Source organism: Pseudopodoces humilis, chromosome 8 (genome assembly GCF_049639895.1).
Source record: "Pseudopodoces humilis isolate 2021_Gansu_Grassland_sample_001 chromosome 8, ASM4963989v1, whole genome shotgun sequence".
Taxonomy (NCBI): domain Eukaryota; kingdom Metazoa; phylum Chordata; class Aves; order Passeriformes; family Paridae; genus Pseudopodoces; species Pseudopodoces humilis.
The window spans coordinates 15,416,705-15,433,871 of record NC_142207.1 but is presented as its reverse complement, the minus strand read 5'-3'; the positions used below and the strand labels follow the sequence as shown (position 1 = coordinate 15,433,871).

The window sequence follows — 17,167 nt, the reverse complement described above, 5'->3', positions numbered from 1 at the left end:
GGCTCGAACAAAGGGGGATACGGGCGGCTCCCGCGGGGTGAGGGGCAGAGTCGCCCATGCTGGGGGGGGGGCCCATATACCACACGTGGGCTGGGGGGGTGGGGGGAAGGCATCGCCCACAACACAGAAACCCCCCCAGCCTTGCCCGCAATCCCCGCCTTTGTCTGCTCAGGCGCGGCAGCTCCAGCACCACGGACAGCACCGGGAGCGCTGCGGAGGCGCGGGGCGGCCCTGCCCGCGCAGGGGGACTCGTTCACATGCACCCTCTACCTGGGGCACCCGCCGCACCCCAAAATCCACCCCCACCCCCCCACCCCCGAGCCCTCCTGCCCCCACATCCATTTTTTCACCCCTTTTTTTCTAGAGAAAACGCATCCAGGAGCCTCCGCTCCTCCGCCGCCTCTCCCTCCCCCCCTTAGCGAAGGTGGGAGGGGCACCACTCCCCCTCCCCGGTCTTCACCGCCGCCTCGGTGTCCCGGAGCGCAGCCCCCAGCTGGGGTCGGAGGCGGGGGAGGAGGGCAGCCGGATCCGGAGCAGGGAGGGTCCAAGCAGCGTCTCCGTGGAACTGACGGCTGGGGAAGGGGGAAGGCGAGGAGGATGCGGGGGCAGGGGAGGGGGAATCCGACAGTCCTTCGCCTCCCCCGCCCCTCGGTGCGCGGCCCCTTCCGCCCCCGGCGCCGGGGGCCTGGTACCTCCCTAGCGGTCCAGGCTGATCGTCCAGTGCTTGGACCCGTCTCCGCCCTCGCCCTCGCTCTTGAGGTCCTGGAAGAGTTGCGTGAAGTAGTGCGGGTCCGCGTTGATTCGCAGCATCTTGGCGCTGAGGCGCTGGATGATACCCAGGCAGCGCTCCCAGAAGCGCCCCTTGTCTCCCTCCACCAGGAAGGGCTTGAGCGGGTAGGAGATCTCGTTGCCCATGTAGGAGTAGGCGAGATAGAGGCAGGTGAGGAAGGCGGCCTGCAGCTCGGCCTGGCTCCCGATGTCTTCGCCCCGCAGCGCTTCCCGGCACAGCAGATAGACGAACACCAGGTTGGCCGGGGTGATGAAGCCCTGGTCCTGCCAGCCCTGCAGCAGCAGCGAGCGGTCCACGCTGCGAAACCACGAGATGAGTTCGCCGGGGCTCAGCTCCTTCAGGCGGTAGCAGCGGCGGCACACGAAGTCCCCCAAGCAGCGCAGCAGCTCTCCGGTGGACGCCTGCACCACCACGCGGCGCGGAGAGCCCGGGGGGCGGCTGCTGGCCGGCGGCGGTGGCGGAGGCGGCTTTCCCCCGCCGGAGCCCGGGTGCAGCTCCTGCGGCGCCGAGGGCACCGTGGGCACCGGCACGGCCAGCGGGCCCTGCTTGGCGCCGTCGGCCGGCCCCACCACCGACTTGCGCAAGTTCTCACGGTTGCGCTGCACCACCAGAGGGTCGGGCTGGCCCGGGCCCCCCCCCGGGGCCCCGCCGCCGGGCTTCGGCGTCACCTTCTTGGTGCTCTTCTTCTTCTTGGCCGAGGCGGCCACCAGCCGCTTCCAGGTTAGCGCCGAGATGAGCACGCCGGGGCGCTTCAGCCGGCTTTCGCCCTTGCCCGGCACCCTTCCCGGCGCCTTCTCCGCCAGCAGCCCCCCGCCGCCGCCGCCCTTGCCCGAGGAGGCGGCGGGGGAGAGGGAGAGCACCGTGCCCATGCTAACGCCGAGCGGGACGGGCGTGCGGGGGCCGGGGCGCCGGCACCGCCCATATGAGGCCGGGAGCTGCGGGGGAGGCGGCCCGCACCGGGGCCGCGGTGCCCGAAGGTGCTCCGCCGCGCCCGCTCTGGGCTCCGCGCCCGCCGCTGCAGCCAGCCGCGGCCCCGCCGCTCCCCGCCTCCCCGCCCACAGCCAATCGCCGCCGCACCGGGGCCCGGTGCGCCCGCCCCTCGCCGCTGGGTGCCGAGGGGGGAGAGCGCGCCGAGGCTTTGCCCGGCGGGCGCCGCCCCGGCGTGACCTTCACCCACGCGGGGGTTCTTCGGTGCCCCCCCCAGGGCGGACGGGCCGGGACCTGCGATGCCGTCAAGGCCCCCCAGCCCTTTGTACGGGGGACGTGGGGGCGAGCCCAGAGGACAGGGGACACGAGAAGGGTCTAGGGAGGGCTTCTGAGCTCGGCTGCTCTTGCCAAGGCCGGCTCTGTTTTCTTACCTGCAAGGGGAGGGATGAGCCTTCCCAGACCAGCAGAGCCCCCTGGCCCAGGGGTGCTAGGGGTACACGGTGGGGAAGAAGAGCCTTAGAAAATGCTGGAGGAAAGGCTGAGGAGGCGTGAGGATCAAAAAGAACGGGCGCTCAGCTGGAGAAGGCTTGGGGTGGGTGCAAGGCTGGCTGAGACTCACCAGCCAACATGAAGGGTTTAGGCTTGGTGGCCGAGCCTCACCTCTCCTGAGAACGAGCTCAACTCTGGGCATGGCTCCACAGGCAGAGAGGAGCACTCCCATGACCTGCTGTGCAAGTGTGGGGTCCTTCACCCACCCTGCCTCTTCCCACTCTGCTGTGGAAGGGAGATTTACCACCAGGCTGGCGGTCACCAGCATCAGGCTGAAGTCAGGGACCTCAGAGAAACAGGAGAAACACCTCCATGTTCCCAAGGCAAGACCAGCCAACTCTGCTGCCCAAAGCTCCAGACCCACGGGGAAGGAGGGGAGGGAAGAGATGCTGCTCTTCTGCATCATTGCAAATGGTGTGCAATAAACCACCACGTGCATGAGCATAGATGCTGCCTCCCCCTCTATGGATCAGAGCACACCATAGATGTTGCTGCCTCTCTGCTTCATGCTCAAGATTGTATTTCTGATTTCTACAATGGGTGCCAGGCATCCATTAAGAGCAAAACGTCCCGATTGCAGGGACTGCTCCCACAAGTGAAGCACTGGGAGAGGCAGCTGGAAAAGGCTCCAGGGACTGTGTCTCAAGGATGCATTTTGATACAGCATTTTATGTGTGAAATGAACACATGTCGCTGCCAGGATGTAGCTGCTGCCGGATGGATCCAGGCTAACAGGCGGTAATGAGTTATCAGCTGGGAGGAGCTAAACCAGCCCACCCTCTCCCCTCCCCACTTCCTCCTGCACTGCTGATGCTGAAGGTGTTTGCAAAGAAAGCGCAGACTCGGAGCCATGTTTCAGGCTTTTAGACTGGCCCCCCGATGCTTGGGGCTGACTTGCCTCTCTGGGAGCAGGGGAGAGGCTATGCCCTCTGGGCCACGGCAGGGAAGAAGAGCCAAGTCTCATTTTCACATATCCTGCACTGTGGCCAGCCGCCATCCCTGCAGTGGCATCTGCAAAGAACAGGCACGTGTACACACAGACCCTCAGATGCAGAGGTTTGCTTTGGGAGCGGCCAGAACCAAAGTGGATCTGGGCCAGCATTACCTACTCAAGGCCAGCTTAGGCTGGGCTGAAGTAACCACAAGGATTTGGTAAAGGGGTATAAATACACAGGAAGAAAGTCAGGACAAGGTTCCTGATGACAAATAAGTCAGCACCTTTAGATATACATAGCTGGTTTCAACCTAGCCAAGAAGATGGAGGAGCCCTAGGGAGGGGATAGGAAGGACCTTGTTGTCTTTGCTCTCTTTGTGTATTTAAGGATTTTCTTAATGTGAATGTACGTGATGTGTACACATGGTCTCATCAGAAACCCACAGCTGAATTTTTCAGGTGAGGAAGCAGAGACCTTTCTGCGTACTGCTTGCTCCTGTTGAAGTAAAATTGCTCTCAGATCACTTCACACAGAGCCTCCCCCACGTTCTGTGAGCTCTCCCAAACTGGTTCCCAGAACTCATTCATAAAGGCTATTCCTATTTGGCAGTGATGAGCTGGACTTCACAGCAGAGGCCAGAGAGTTCTCCAGCCCTGGCTGGGCTTGTGGCTCCTGCACCACTCTGCTCGGTGTGCGTGCACCTCCTAACACTCCCAGGAGGGGACATTTGGCTGAAGCCTCTTTAAAAATCCAGCTCAGGGCTGTTTAGTAATGCAGCTCAAGGCCTCAGCCATGAGCAGCAGAAGAGCTCCAGGGCATTATTCCATTCTTGCTTGCAGCTTGTGTCCTGCTGCGGCAGCAGCTCTGGGGTAGAGGAGGTCAGCAGGCTCCTAGTCCTTCTCCAAGACAGCATTGCTGACAGTGGCAAGAGCTTCCTGCAAGCACTATGGAATTACCCAAGCCCCACAAGAACAGCAGGAAGAAGCAGCTTTGCAGCTTACATGGGAGGCAGCTGCACTTCCATGTGAAAGGGGGGAGATCTTTTCCCCACTCTTTAGTTTTATTCTTCAGGCTCAAGCCCTGAGGCTGGCAGACAGTGATATGCAGGAATGACAGCAGGGGCTGTCCTGAATCAGGGGTGTTCCAGATGGGAAGCTGGAGCAGTCTGGTTCTCAGCATAGCTGCCTGGGCTCCAGGGAAGGGGACAGGTGGGAAGACAGCAGCACCAGGAAAGAGAAGCTGGTATAAAACCAGTACTGTAAGCAATACTGTAAAAAGTCTTTGAGAGAGCTATCACTGACCTGCAGGATCCACACAGTTCCCTGCAGGTGCCTGCCAGTCTCTCGCTCTGCTCAGGCTGACCTGAGCCTCCCAGCACATCGAGCTGTGCAGCTCTGTCTGCCTGCTTCAGGTGGGAATGTGGGGGCAGCTCAGGCAAGCTCGTGCCAACTGTCGCATCCTCTCCAAACTGCCTCTGGCATAATGTTCCCATGCTGGGGCTCTGGCTCAGAAATGCACGGGCTCTCAGCCTGGGGCAGGGCAGCTTTCCCAGCACCCCCATGACATAAAAGGCATTTTGGAGGGTCCAGGGCCCCCTAGACAGCTTCCAGGCTACTGAGCTATTGGGCACGGGCTTTGTGATGGGTCCTGGCTTAAAGCAGTTGGCACGTCCCCCTGCCTGCTACAGAATGATGAATGAGCATGTGTTTGCTGGCTGGCTAGAGCTGTTCTTTAATAGCTCACTTGCTGTGCTGTGGTCTGTCTGTACTGGCAAAGGCAGGCAGGGAAAAGACTGTCTCCCTGGCAGCAGCTGGCCAGCCAGCTCCTGCACTGCTTTACCCACGGAGACGGAGCTGAGTCTCAGTACACCTCTCAGTGAGTGGGTCTGACAGCCCTGATGCTCCCCCTCCCCAGGCCACACAGCAGACAGCTTCCAGCTGAAGTCCTGCCTGTGCTAGGAGGGGCTGGGAAGCCACAGAGGACCTGGCAGGATGTCTGCAGTACCCAGGGAGGGGAACTGGCTTGTGCTTCTGAATACCCCAGCCAGTTCCCTTTTCCATTCCTTATTGCCTTCCACCTGTCTTCTGTCCCCATCCCAGCCCTCAAGGGCAGGGGGTAACAGCTGTGGGTCCACCAAGGTTTACCCTGCAATACCTGCTTTGTGTGGCTCGGGGTGGGGAGCAGTGCCTACCCCCGGTGGCTGGAGGAGCTTGTGCAGCCCCTGCTCCACAATCGGCCCTGGATTACACAGAGGAGTGAAGCAGAGCACAGCCAAGTCGGGCAGCCCTGTTGCAGGCCCTGGAGAGAAGCTATTTTTGTCCAGCCATTTGCTGAACCGTGGTGATGGGAATGGCTCAGAGAGCTGGAGAAATGCAGCTTCTCTGGGTGGAAAACGTGCGAGGCAGAGGCGGGCTTGAATCCACATGAAAACACATCTCTGCTTCTTAATCTGTGGGCAGAGAGATGGGTTCTGGGACTGCTCTTAGACCACTAGGCTGCTGGTGGGGGAGGCAAGGCCGTCCTTGCTGACATAGGAGTGAGCATGTGGATTGATTGCCACCGAGGCGATGCTTCCCGCCCGCATCCCTCACAGGACCGCTGCCACTAAATCCCTCAGGGAAGAACCTCTAAGCGCTGGGTGGAATAGGAAGGAACAACGGGGAAGTACCAAGTATCGCCATGGGCTGCTTAAATGCCTGCCAGCACATCTGTAAAGTCTTGCGGCAGGAGAAAATCCACATAGCCGCAGGGTGATAGAGGTTGATGAAGGGCCAATTATCCTCTCTGCAACCAAGTCAGGCTCCATCAGAGACCCCCTGCCAGCCCAGCACGGGGAGGTGGCGGCGGTCTCTGCGCTGGAGCCCCCGAAAGGGTGAGGCGGAGCTCGGGGGCGGCTCCGGGGGGCTCGGGGGTGCCCGGCCGGCGGGGGCTGTGCTGCCCTCTCCCGGCAGCCGCCCCGCAGCTGGTCCAGCGCTGCTCGGGTCCCCTCCCCGGCTCCGGGATGTGTCTCCAGCGGCTGTGTGCCCGGCCCGTCGCCGTAATTCCTTGTCTCCCTCCGCTGTGGGGATACGGGCTGTCAGGGGCACTGGCGTAGCTGTGGAATGCCGAACATTCCACGGCTCTGAGGGAAAGCGTCTGGTTGCCTATTTGGTGACGGTGATTCCTTCCTGCTGTCTCACCTGCGAAGACCCAGCACCTCCCAACCCGCCAGAAGCTCGGAGCATCTCTGGAGCCTCCTGGCAGTGAAACGGCTGTGGATGGAAGGACGAGGATTCTGTGCTGGGATGGAAGGGATGCCACAGGAGGCTGTGTTTGCAGAGAATCCTGGGGGAAGAGGCCAAAGGGAAGCATGGGGCAAGGAAAGTATCCGTGCAAGTATCCTCCTTGGTAGTCAGCAAAGATTTATCCAGGATCATGCAGATGCCGGGTGCTGAGCCCAGGACCCCTGGTTTCTTGGTAAAAATTGTTCTCACACCTCCCTGGCTGGCAGGAGCTGAACAATCCAGCCCTCGGGATTGTTTCCGTCTGGCAGGCAGGCGGCTGCCTTTGTTTAACCTCTCCTGCAGGCACATGGGACACTCAGTACTCGAAGGGCAGGTCGTGGGGGCACAGCTGGCTCTGCATCAGCTCTCCTGGTGCTCTCTGCCCAGGCTGTGTGCATGGGCAGGTGCAGCTGCATACTTGCAGCAGTGTGTGCATCCACAGGTCAATGCTGCCTCAGCATTTCCAGGTGCCGGAGCATCCCAAGTGCTGGGACGAGACTGCATCCCCTGGCTCTGTTTCCCGATGGTGACTGGGAAGGCAGAGCCATAAGCTCCTGTGGTTCCTTGTCTCCGTGTGGTGGCCAAAGGGACCGGGTGACATTTGGGGGGGCTGGCTGTCCACCAGGTGGAGCTGCACCCCACGTTTTGCTGCCTCTGGGGTGGCCCTGGCCGGCTTCTTTTCCCTACCCTGGCAAGGAGGGACTCTGGCTTTCCCCAGCCCTCCAGGTAATGCACACGTGAAGGATGAGTCATGTGCCTATGCTCTGGTGAGAAGCGCTGGCCCCCATTAGCCCTACTTGCCCAGCAGTAATTGCCTGTCTGCGGGAAGACAGTGGATATTGACACAGTTTTTGGAAGCCTTCTCCCCAACAGCAACACAAGGGGACTCGGGAGGTCGTCCTCAGTGCTGTTCTGGCCTCATGATTTTACAGGGTTTGGAGGAGGATGGGGTGAGTCCCAGATCCTGCCAAGCTCTTCATGTAAAGTGGATCTTGCCCATTCTAGCTGTGTGTGGGTCCCCAAGGATCCACTGACCCTCTGGAGCTGCTGTTGGCCATGCCATCAGCTCTGCTGTGACCAGTGATGGAGAATTCCAGGCTGTGTGCCCTGTGGCCCTGTGCTTGAGGTGAATCTGCTCAAGCACTTCCACCCTGTGAGATCAAAAGCACAGCAAAGACCTCTGGGAGAAGAACCTGCATTTGCCAGTCCTCAGCAGCCGTGCGCCAAGGACTGGCAGCCTGAAATCCAGCTGTCTTAGCTTTGAGGGGTTCAGGGGTAATTGTTTCTGTGATGATACCATGATAATTCCCAAAGATAGCTTGGCACCCACCAGACTCCTCTCACAGCCCTAGACCTGCCTCATGAAGCTGGACCTGGAAGATCCCCTGGTCAAGCAATCCACCTCCTTCCATGTGCAATCCACCATACCTTCCTTTCTCCCCTAATGCTTGCCAGTCCCACGAAGGGTTCCCATCACTGTCTGTCTCTCCTCTTTCCAGGGCACCCCCAGTGCTGGACCGGGAAGGCAGGGGGCTGGAGAGGGTCTGTCTGCCCTCGGTCATGGCTAGACTGGGGCCCTGGAGGAGAGTCTGCTCCTTGCCTGGTGGGATGCTGTCAAGCCTGGTCTGCGGTGGAAGCGAGGGAGGCAGCTGTACAGGAAATAATCATGGCTTGTTCCAAGATTAAATCACTGGCGGGAGTGCGAGAGAGGATAAAAGGAGCCGTCTGTCGTTAGAGGGAATATTAACCCGGCAGCGGGTCGGGAGGGGGGAGAATTTTATTCCTTGCACTTGCTGGCTGCCAGGCCCGCTGTGCACACAGGGCTCAGCACTGACAGCATCTCTCAGCAGGACATGTGCCCTCCCTCCCCAGTCCAGCCCACGTCATGGGCCCTTTTCCCTCCCTGCTCCGGAGACGTAAGCTTCTTTGAGCAGGACAGAGGAAAGATTTTCAAAGATGTTGGGAAACTGAAGCAGGATCATGCTGCATGTCTGATACCATATGAAGGCACTGAACCACTCTGTCTCTCTGTACATTGCTCTTTGCCCTGCCCAGGCCAGGTCTTCTCCTAGCTCCTGGGAATGAGCTCAGCATGGCACAAAAGGTTCTTGTTTGGTCTGGTCCTTATCAGAGACCTGCCTTGAGGCCCTTCGGCATGGGAACTGGGCTGGAGCTGGAGCAGGTGAGGCCAAGGAGCAAGGGACAGGGCAGAGGGAAAACAAGACACCAGCTGCAAAGGGGTGAGCTGGCAGGGAGATAAGATAGAGGGAGAAATGCAAAATATGATGGGTGGCAGGCGGGAGGGAATGTGGGAAACTCCAGGGCACCTTGGGTCAGCCCAGCTGGGAGACACAGTTAACAGGTCTGACCCTTTGGGGGTGCCAGCCAGCCGTGGTGACAAGCTCCCAGGGCTGCCCATGTCCCCTCACCCTTGGGCTGGGGCCTGCTTTCAGGTTTGTGAGTAGCTGAGATGGGACCCCAAGTGCCCTGATGACCCTCAGCTGCTCCAGGGCTGTGTGGGGACTGAGCACGGCGCTGGAGAGCTGTCACAGCCCGGCTGCTGGGCTTGCTGCAGGGAGGAAAGCCGTGTTCTCTGGGCCAGATCAGGGCTGCATTTTACAGGCTCTCCTGTGCCAGGATAAACAGCCCCATGGGGTTCGGGGTTTGCAGCAAGTGGTTGATGAAAGCCTGTGTCCCTGCACTTAGGACTTCCTTCCCTTTGAAGGAAGAGTCCTGGCAAGTTCTCAAGCAAAAAGATCTCAGCTCCTTCCCCCTCATCTTTTCTTTCCCCTCACAGCCCATTCCTTCTCCAGCTGAGGCCTGGGCTGAGATAAGAAGATGAGCTATCCTTGGCTGCCTGGTCCAGCCTGGTGCTACCCCACAGAGTCAAGCCCTTGCCTCCATGCAGGTTGAAGCCCCCAGTGTTCAGCCTTCCCACGTGCCGAAGCTTGGCTGTGTGCAAACTACTTGAGCCTGGTCTGATTTTGCCCCACCAGCTTCCTTTATCAGCCTTCTCCCCCTCTGGGGGAAATCACTTGAGAAAGGCCGGTGCTGTTGGGAGCAGCCAAGGCAGCGATTCCTCCCACCAGCACAGCAGAAACAATCAGCATGCACGGTTGCCTCCTCAGCATCCCCAGTCAGTGCTGGCAGTGCCAATGGGTACTTGCTGCTGGTTGCTGCCCATCCCTTGGGCTCCAGATTTAGCCATACCTGCTGCTCCTCCTCACTAAGGAAAAGCTCCCATGGCACCAGGCGTGGGCTGAGATCTGCAGGGGTATGCACATATGGGCCCCAGCACCCCCCAGTAGCTCCCATCCCTTGTCCTCTGGACAGAGAACCTGGAATGGATGGAAACCCTTCAAGCTCATCCAGAGATCACTGCGGGTTTGCACCCGGGGCAGGTTTGGCCCTGCTGCACACTAACCTCAGCGAGCAGCCGTTGCCAAGACGCTGCAATTTCCAGGCCAACATCAAAAAGCAGCTGGGGATTGGCTTGCACACGCTCCCACACAGCACATCCTCTCTGTTTTATGAGTGATGTTTTACAACATAAGTGCTGCTATATTAAGCCACACATCTAACTGGAAAAACAGGAGATGGAGAAGCAAGAGCGACTACCTCAGTGCCCACAGATGCTTTAACAGTGTGTGAGTCCTCCTCCTGCTCAGGTTCTTGCCTACCTTTACCCCCCTGCCTGGCCTCATGCAGGCAGGAGGCAGGCATGGGCAACCTGTCCCATACAGCTTGCCCTTGGGCTCTGGAAGGGGTGTTTTCCTACCTGCTGAACTCCCCATCCCCCAGCTCTGCTGCAGGGCTGGGCAAGGAACAGCAAAATGGGGCTAATCCTCATCTTTTGGGGCAAAACTGCAGGCTATCAGAGGCTTCATCTGTTGCCTTTCAGTTCCTAAGCAAAGGCTGCGTGTTTGGGGAAGGCCAGCCCTTCTCACTGCCAGGAAGGTAGAAGGAGAAGGGGGTCTCCTTCCTGGTGGCTCCAGGAGGGGCTGCTCTCTGCCCACAGCTGCATGAGCACCTCTGTAGCATCCCTGCACCCAGAGGGCCAGGGCAGTGCCCAGCTCTCCCTGTGGCCCTGAGAAGCAGGGGGAAGCGAAGGACTTGGGCCCATGCTCCCTGGATAGACCCTGCTTTTATTCCTTACAACTCCCCAGGTAAGGATTGGCCCAGAAAGCCTAGGTTTTCAGCAGCTCACATCTTTAGCCCCTGACCTGCATCCCCAACCCTTGTCCGTGGGGCTAGGTATAAATAGTGTGGCCGTGCTGTGTTCTACCTGGGGACAGAGGAGGGAGCAGTCCTTGGCAAGCCAGGACCCTTGCAAGAGAGCAGTAGAGTTGATTTATGCTCCTGACATTTCTCTCCCGGTCAGGCAGAGCTTTTAATAAAGAATGAGTGATTTATGGCTTCTTTTAAGTGGGAAGGAATGTTACCTAAGGCAGTCTGCCCCCAACACCCCTGCCTCTCTGTCTCACTGAAACCCTAGCATCTGGGCTTGCAAGAGGGGAGCAGACTCTCTGCTCCTGTGCTCCCCCGTGGCAGCCCCAGCATCCTGCCCCATTCCTGTCAGCAGCACCCCTGGCCCTGCCTAGGGATGCCCCAGCACGCTGCAGGAAACAGTGCTGTGTCCCCTCCAGATGTCCCAGCCCTCGGCAGTGAGGCAATGTGCAGTCCCACAGGGCACCTCACACACAGCAGTGATTCAAGGAAAGCTGCTGTCCTGAGACCCTTCTGAGAGGAACCCTGTGGTGGCTGGCCTGGGGACAGGATGACAGCTCCACAGCAGTTGTCATGGTTACTGAGTATTAATGGATGCAGGCATGACTGCTTCCCACTGATGAGCAGCTCCAGAAGGAAAGGGCTGTCCTTAACCCAGCTGCAGCTATTCCCATGGGGGCTTGGCCACGGAGCCACCACCATACCAGTCCCCAGTTGCTCCAGACCCTAAGCCAGTGCTGGCCAAAGCCCATTCCAAGCCCAGAGGTGGCAGCAGCTTGCAACTGAAGGAGCTTCTTGGAGTCTGAAATGATTCTGGGGTCTCCCAGGGCAGATAAGGAAAAGGATTTCTCCCCTTCCCTCCCAGCCCTGCTACCTAGGGGCAGCTGGAGGAGGCCATAGGGCTCGGGGACATGGCGGTCAGCAAGAACAGAGACACAGCAAAACCGCAGGTCCCTGCCAGCCAGCCCCTTTGCCCTCTGGAAAGGGCTAATGAGTGAGGACAGGGGATAAGAGCAGGGGCGGAGGGAGCATCACCCGGACTAAAGCTGCCCCAAGAGGCTCCCAGCTGCTAATGAAGATAAAGTGCCCAGTTCCTTTTCTTCTCCCAGTGAAATCTGATGGCTAAGGGGGAAAAAATGCTTTCAAGTGTATTCATCTATAACATGGCCTGGGAGGCAGGGATTCCAGCAGGAGTGGCGGCCAGCTGAGACACTGATCTCACACTTCACACACGTGCACACACACATGCATGTGCAAACAGCCCTCCACGCGGGCTGCACGCAGGGTGTGTGAAATACCCGCAGAGCACGCGCACGCAGACATCAAAAGCCCGTCTTTCTCTGCATCAAAACCGCAGCCGTAGGTGAAGGCAGGTGTTGAGCAAAACACCCCCTGCCCACGCCAAGCACCCGCATCAGGCTGCCAGATCCCACACGTGCCCTAAAATGCACATGGCAAGTGCAGTGCAAACACAGGCACACGGCATGCCAGGGGCATCTTGTGTGGTGATGTGAGCACACACACACACACACATTTATACACACATTTATACACACACACACACATTTATACACACATTTATACACACATTTATACACACACACACACATTTATACACACATTTATACACACATTTATACACACACACACACATTTATACACACATTCATACACACATTTATACACACATTTATACACACACACACACATTTATACACACATTTATACACACATTTATACACACACACACACATTTATACACACAAACACACACACGTGAGCACACACACACATTTACACACACACACATTTATACACACTCACACACACAAACACACGTGTGTGCATCCTCACCACCCCCCTCAGGCTCAGCAGGCGTGTAAATGCAGCTGGTATTGTGTGGCCACTGTGGGAGAGGGCAAGTGATGCCTGAAAAGACCCAGGGGTGGAAGTCTTTTGGGGTCACTCTAATGTTTCATTGAATGTGTGAATAAATTTTGTTGCTATTGATGTATGTGGGAGACAGGTTTAGAGGGAAATGGGCTGAGGGTCTCCTGTGTCATGGATGTATGAATTTCTACCCCATCCCACCAAACAGGTTCTGTCCCAAGCCCTTCCCTTGCTTGCAGTCCCACAGTCCAGCAACTGAAACTCTCCCTAACATTAATCCTAACCGTGAATGCACAATACCTACAGAAAAGAATCACACTTCTGTCCCTGGCCTGAGAGCTCCTCTACCCAGAGACCCCTCCAAATGCCTGGAGCAGACATGTCAGGGGCAATGGGGCTGCATTTCCAAAGTATCCATTCCTAGTCTTTCTGGGAAGAATTCTCTACAGCCCTAAACTAAGTTAAACTTGGGCATTCTCTCTGTCACAGGGGATTTCTGTCATGGACCAGCCCACCTCCAGGCTGTGAAATGCATCCTGCAAATGGACAGCCTGTGTGCCAGATCCTGTTGGGACTGTCCGCAACCCAGGCTAACTCCTAAACTGTGAGCAAAAATTGCCTGGGTCACTGCAAGCTGGCCCAAGACAAAATCATAAAAGGACAGTGCTAAAAATTCCCATGGGGACAGTCTCAGTGCTGTGCCTGGCAATGCCCTGGGACTGTTTGTTTTACCAGCACAGACATAACCAGAGATTCCTGCTCCTTTCCTCTGCAGACTTTGAATTAAGTGGCCTGTTTACAATGAGGCAGAGAGGGAATAGAAAGTATGTGGAGGGGGGAGCAGCTCCTCCTCAATATATCTGGCAGCTAAATGTACCCTAGACCCATCAGAGACCCTCTAGGCATCAAAGCATGTGATTGTATCTCCTCAGACAAGTAGAGATGTTGCGGAGAGTCTGAATCTGGCCCTGTAGACACAATTCTGCCTTCTCAGCATCCTTCAGGGGGCTGTGCCTGGCCAGACTCCACTGGTTTGTTGCAATCAACTGCTGTATGAGCTGGGTGTGAAGACTGGGAAGAAGTGCCCCACAAGACTGGGACAGGGCAGAGTGGAGCATGGTTGCTGCAGGCAGCTGCATCACCACTCACTAGGGCTGGCTTGGGCAGGTACACCACTGTCCCACAGTTCCAGCTGCCACCAGCAGCTCCTTTGTGCCTCCCAGCTCCTGGATATTAATTCAGATGGATCTACTTGCCTGAGGCTGGGGGTAGTAAAAACTAGATGGATAATTGCACATACACTCCAACCAAATAATGGGAAAAGGATAGAGAGGGACCAAGCTCGGTGAGAAATTAGGAAAGGTATGGCAAGGAAGGCTGGGGGTGGCACGGGGACAAGAGCTGAAAGCCAAGGATCTGGGGTCAGAAAATAACACCCAGTGAGAGACGAGAGGGGTAGAAATAGCAAAATCAGCCCCTGACGAAGCTGCCAATGCCCGTGGCCGGTGGCTGCCCGCTGGCAGCAGCCCCGCACGGCTCAGCCCCGCTGAGCTGCCCGCGCTGCTCAGCAGAGGGCAGTGGATGCACACGCACCTGCCTGCACACCTGTACCCACACCCCATGTGCCCACGGAGGGACACGGCAGCCCGGGCCAGCTCTCCGTGCTCCCGATGCTGCTGCAGGGCTGCAGACACGGCCTGGCACCCCCCGAGGGACAAACGGGTCTGCAGAGACTGGAAACACATCCGTGGGGCAGCCAGCCAGGGGCTCTGCTTGCATGACCCCAGCCCGTGCCATTTTCACCGGCGTTTATCACGGCAGCAAATCAAAGTCTTGGGCAGCGGAGATGTGGCCAAAGGGGCAGTCCCGAGGGCGGGAGGGGCAGGGGAAGTGTCCACATGAAACCGTGGACTGTTAAACTGGAACCCCTCCTCTGTTGCTGCACAGGGGGAGGTGAGAAAGTGTCCGCATGAAGGTGGGCAGCCTCCTGGGTCAGTGATCCCTGTCAGAGTATAAAGGGGTTCCCCTGTAGCTGTATACAGCTTACAGCTATACCAGGAGAAGCACTATAACCATATAAGCAAGTCCACTATAGTGGTCTAAGGCATATGACAGCCTCAAAATTCCTCCTCCACCTGTGGGAGAGAACCCTGTGCCAGCCCATCCCTGTGGAAGACAAAGCACCATCCCCTCCCAGTGCATCCCAGCCTCTCCCAGTATTTCTGGCCTCACTATCTTGGTGATGCCAGGCTCAGATAGGCTGGGAAGAGAGAGAGAGGGTAAGCCCAGCAGCTGTGGAACATTCAGGCCAGATGTGGAAGGTACACTTTACAGCAGCAAGCCAGGAGGAGGCTGCTGAGCTGAAGGCCTGTACTTAGCCAGCCACAACATGGCAAGGGAAGAAAGGACATTCCTCCCTTAGGAACAGCTTGCACACATAGCGTCATCCCCTCCTTATTAGGAGGGAAGCCGCAGAGAGGGAGTTCCCAGACACCAACCCCACCACTCCTCTTCAGGCTAAGCTGGCCCCATGAGAGGTGGGAGCTGGGCAGGGAACAGGGGTCTTGTGGGATGCTGCTTTTGCCATCAGATCCTCAAGTCTGTGTTGCTCTCAGCCTCTCGATTTGCTGGAAGTGTAGGAACTGTCCTGGCCTGGATTCAGCCAAATCAGCACTTTGGGTTGAGCCCAGCTGTCACTGAGCTCAGGCTATGGCAGAGCATGCCAGAGCCTCACCAGATGCTGGGGTATGTATGCCTTTGCTGGCCATCCACTTGTGGCTTTCCTGGGTGATGGGGAAGCCTGCAGCAGCGCTGGATGGGAGAGATTCACAGCCCATCCTGACAGAGGCTGTTGTGTGCCTTGCCAGGGGAGGTATGGTTTGAGGAGCTTGGATGAGGGTCTCTTCCTTGGAAAATGCCCCCAGGAGAGGTGTCTGCACTGGCCCAAGGGTCTGATACCCTACCTGGGTGGAAGAGTCCTCAGGTGGGGCAAGGCACTGAGCTGCTCCATGCTGGGGATGGGACATGCCCTCTGCTCCTGTTCACAGTCCAACAGAGCTCCTGCTAAGACACTGGGAGCTGGGCATGTCCCAGACCCCAAGGCCTGCCCCACCAGCCCAGCTTCACAGCAGACACAGTCAACAATAAGGTTCCAAGAATGATGTCCCTGCTAGGGAAAGACTAAGCTGCCACACTAGCCCTGCTCGAGATCCTGCTCCCTCAGCCCAGCTCTAAGCTTACACAAAGCCCTGCCATCAGATGGGGCATGGGATGTCAAGAGATGGAACAGAATAAAATTACTTCAGGACCAGGAATTATAAACCTAGAAGAATTTTCAGAGACCAGGGAATCCTGGAAAGTGGACCAGAAGGCTTGTTCCTGGCTCTGCCAAGGATGGTCATCAGTTATCAGAATGGCAGCAGGAGGCAGACCTGGTGATTCAGAGCAACAGCTTGGGTATAGGATCTTACTTGCCTAAAGCCAAAGGATGCTCCAGAGTGATGGGACAGAGGGAAGGGCAGAGCAACACTGCAGCCTTTGGAGCTGGTTTTGTCCTGTTGGGAAAAAAGCTGCCTTGGTGATCTTCCCACAGACCCTGCATGTTTGGTGTCTCATGACCTGTGTACTGGGAAGGGCAAACCCTGAGCTGATACCCATCCATTGAATCTAAGGTCTTGGAGAGAAACAGACCCAACCCCTCAGTGTTTCCAGCAACCACAACCCAGCAGCCATGCCCAGGTGTCGGGAAACATCAGAGCACGTGTCTCCTGTCTGCACGGGTGAGAGCGGCGCGTGGGCGTTGGGACACACCTGTCCAGAAGAATCCCAGCAAATTACTTCTCCTTGATGTCTGCTGGTTCGTCATGGCAGAAACACGGCGTGCAAAGGGCTTGGTTTAGAGGGAGCGCCGAGGGGTGCCAGAGCTCAGTTGCTGCCAACTCACCTGTCACTCCTTGCACGCTGCCCCGGGGCTTGCAGGCTGGGGGGAGGCAGGTGCTGGGGAGCCAGCTCGGCCGCCGAGCTGTGGCCAAGGGAACCAGCAGGTAGGGAGCTGCCTCTCCCAGGATCCTTGCTCCCGCTCTGCCAGGTGGAATATGGCTGTGGAAAGCGTGAGACAGACTCAGATGTATTTTCTGCCCCCTCCCCATGACTTTCACAGAGGCCTTTGCAGTGGTGTTGATGGGGAGGTTGTCCCAAATTGGGAGCGCTCAGTATGGGGGAGCACAAGACTGTGGGGCTGGGGAAGACTTGCTCACCCCTGCAGCCAGCCAGAAAACTAGAGGCTGGCTGTGTTGGGAAGGACCAGCAGGCAAGAGACCTGTAGAAAAGGCCTTCCTGTTCAGTGACCAGATCTGCCCGCCAGGCAGAGATGAGTATCAGGCAGTGAAGGGGCCAAGAAGTCATGTCTACAGAACTGGGGATGGTTTGGGTCCATGACGGCTGCATGAGGAGGTATCTGGATGCCATGAGATGCTGTGCAGCCTCTGGATATAACCCATGAGACTGTAGCACAGTGTAAGCCAGATCCTCATGCTTTTCCTCCACTTTCTGTGAGCCAGCAAAGCCTTGGGGCAGGCAGGCTCAGA

At 57.7% G+C, this 17,167-nt stretch overlaps 1 protein-coding gene across 1 annotated transcript; it reads right to left on the bottom strand.

The window, feature by feature from the left end:
• Nucleotides 1-346: 346 nt before the first annotated feature.
• On the bottom strand, nucleotides 347-1,696 carry CDK5R2 (cyclin dependent kinase 5 regulatory subunit 2). The gene has a single exon (XM_005519704.2). It carries the CDS (start codon nucleotides 1,657-1,659, stop codon nucleotides 697-699), a length of 963 nt encoding a protein of 320 aa, XP_005519761.1. The 5' UTR covers nucleotides 1,660-1,696; the 3' UTR covers nucleotides 347-696.
• Between the last annotated feature and the right edge of the window lie 15,471 nt (nucleotides 1,697-17,167).